This window comes from Sinocyclocheilus grahami, unplaced genomic scaffold (genome assembly GCF_001515645.1).
Source record: "Sinocyclocheilus grahami isolate Dianchi unplaced genomic scaffold, SAMN03320097.WGS_v1.1 scaffold32393.1, whole genome shotgun sequence".
Classification (NCBI taxonomy): domain Eukaryota; kingdom Metazoa; phylum Chordata; class Actinopteri; order Cypriniformes; family Cyprinidae; genus Sinocyclocheilus; species Sinocyclocheilus grahami.
In genome coordinates, this window is record NW_015521506.1 from 1 (window position 1) to 2,077 (window position 2,077).

The 2,077-nt window shown below is 36.4% G+C and overlaps 1 protein-coding gene across 1 annotated transcript; it reads right to left on the reverse strand.

Annotated features, from left to right (window-relative positions):
* Nucleotides 1-557: 557 nt before the first annotated feature.
* LOC107580381 (translocon-associated protein subunit beta-like) lies at nt 558-2,015 on the reverse strand. Its single transcript, XM_016266091.1, has 3 exons — nt 1,661-2,015; nt 1,405-1,482; nt 558-1,305 (listed from the first exon to the last, which is right to left on the reverse strand). The coding sequence occupies exons 1-3, from the start codon at nt 1,826-1,828 to the stop codon at nt 1,195-1,197; spliced, it is 357 nt and encodes a 118-aa protein (XP_016121577.1). The 5' UTR covers nt 1,829-2,015; the 3' UTR covers nt 558-1,194.
* Nucleotides 2,016-2,077: the final 62 nt, after the last annotated feature.

The window sequence follows — 2,077 nt, forward strand, 5'->3', positions numbered from 1 at the left end:
GTAAATATCCATGAGAATATTTTAGGAGTGATATTCTGTGTAGTACATAGTGTTCAGTCGGTTATAAAAATGCAAAATTTTATGATTTTTCCCTCAGAGTTTTGGTGTGTCCCCAATGATGACTCAACCTCAACACTCAGGTTTTCATCATTCAGAGCAGCCAAACCTGAATGCTTCCTCCAGCTCCATATATGAGCAGATTCCAGAAAGACCAACCAGCTCTAGAGCATGTCTGCCCCCACCAAACCCCAAACGCTGACCTCACACTTGTACAGTACAGACCTCTGAATTAACCAAAAGAGTATTTCCTTTATAAACGCTCTGCATGACAATTTAAAAAAAAAAACAGCATAGTAATAAATATTAGGATATATGTGTACTATAACATTACATTGCTTATAACCTGTATATACATTTATAAGGCTTGTTAATAGTGACCTCCCCATGGAGTATGTAGGCATGTTTATCTCTTTATCATTTAAATTGAACCTGGATATACATTTTTTGTATGTGGACTCACTCAAAGTTACACAGCAAATAATTCCATAATTAAATAATCACTTTAATCAAATATATTTATTCTGATTAAAAGCCACTGATTTTATTTGTTTCAGTGAATTGATAGCCATAATATAACTAGCTTTTTCACTGAATTACTTCGCTTATTATTTAGCTGATAGAAAGATATTGCCATAAAAGACTAAGAATGCACTAATCACTACATGAAAAGAACATAACAAAAAAGCAGACACACAGATGAAAGCATATTTCAGTGAGTGACCAGACACACAATGAGAGGATCTCTATAAATCCCCCTTTTATTTCCACAAACAAGCCCCACATTGATCATGAAGGACTGTACAGTTCTGTTTAGCATTTGACGATAATTAAAAGAAAAAAGAAAAAAAAGAAAAAAGATGGTTCACCTGAAGCCACCCTGGAATGGCCACTTTAATGTCAAAAGCAGTTGGTGATCCTTATGTAGGTTGATGCTTATTCCTCAATTTCTAATGAAGACCAACCTCACTTAAAAGCAGATTAATTCACTGACCATTTACCCCAATATGGGTAATTCATTTACAAAAAAAAATAATAAAAAATCTTAACTCCCGCCCACCATAATGCACTTCTATTCCTCCCTCCTTCCATTACCACAATGATCCCTGATCTGTTTTTATCCTGTATTAAGATTACTCAGTTCTTTTTGCTCTTCTGGGAGTCGTACTTCCTCTTGCTGGAGTACCACAAGAGCAGAGGAATGCCAATGGAGGGAAGGGTCATGACACCAAAAGCTGCCCAGTCCAGCTTTTAGATGGAAAAACAGAGATTAGATTTCAATATAACTGCACAGGCCATGATATATTAAAGAGCATTTTACACCATTTTCCATATTAAAGCACTTACATAATGTGGAGAAAAGCGTCTGTCAAACTCTCTTTGGGCCAGGATGCCTCCCTGACCTGGAGCACTTGTGTAACCAACCTAAGAGATGCAAAGAATGAGAAAAGTCTTAGCTAACAGCCAATAACTACATTTACATATACTGTAATAATAAAACATTTTACAAAATGTTATATATAATGGCTAAATGAGGCGCAGGAAAAAAAAATTATTTACTTATACTGACTGTACATGAAAGGTATCGTAGGACTCCACTTACCACGACCTGTCCACCCTCCTGGGCCAGATAACTAACGGAAGCAGAGGTGAAGTTGAAGTATCCAGCTTTCAGAGGCCGCAGAACCACTGTGTGAGAAACATTACTAGCACTGAAGACAGGAAGAGTTAAGGAACACAATCTACTGAAGAACAAAAGTAAATAAAGCATCTTGACTGTCTGATACAGTACTGATGATGTTAAGTGCCATCAGTAAAGATGAAATTTATTGATTTAAATTTAAACAGGATTACAGTGTTTAAACAAGGATGCAAGTCCACATCAGACTTAAAAATGTCCCTAAACAATGTAAAGATTCAGATGAGTGGCATCTAGCCATCTATATATACACACACATACGTGTGTGTGTGTGTGTATCTATACAGTGGTGTGAAAAAGTGTTGGCCCCCTTCCTGATTT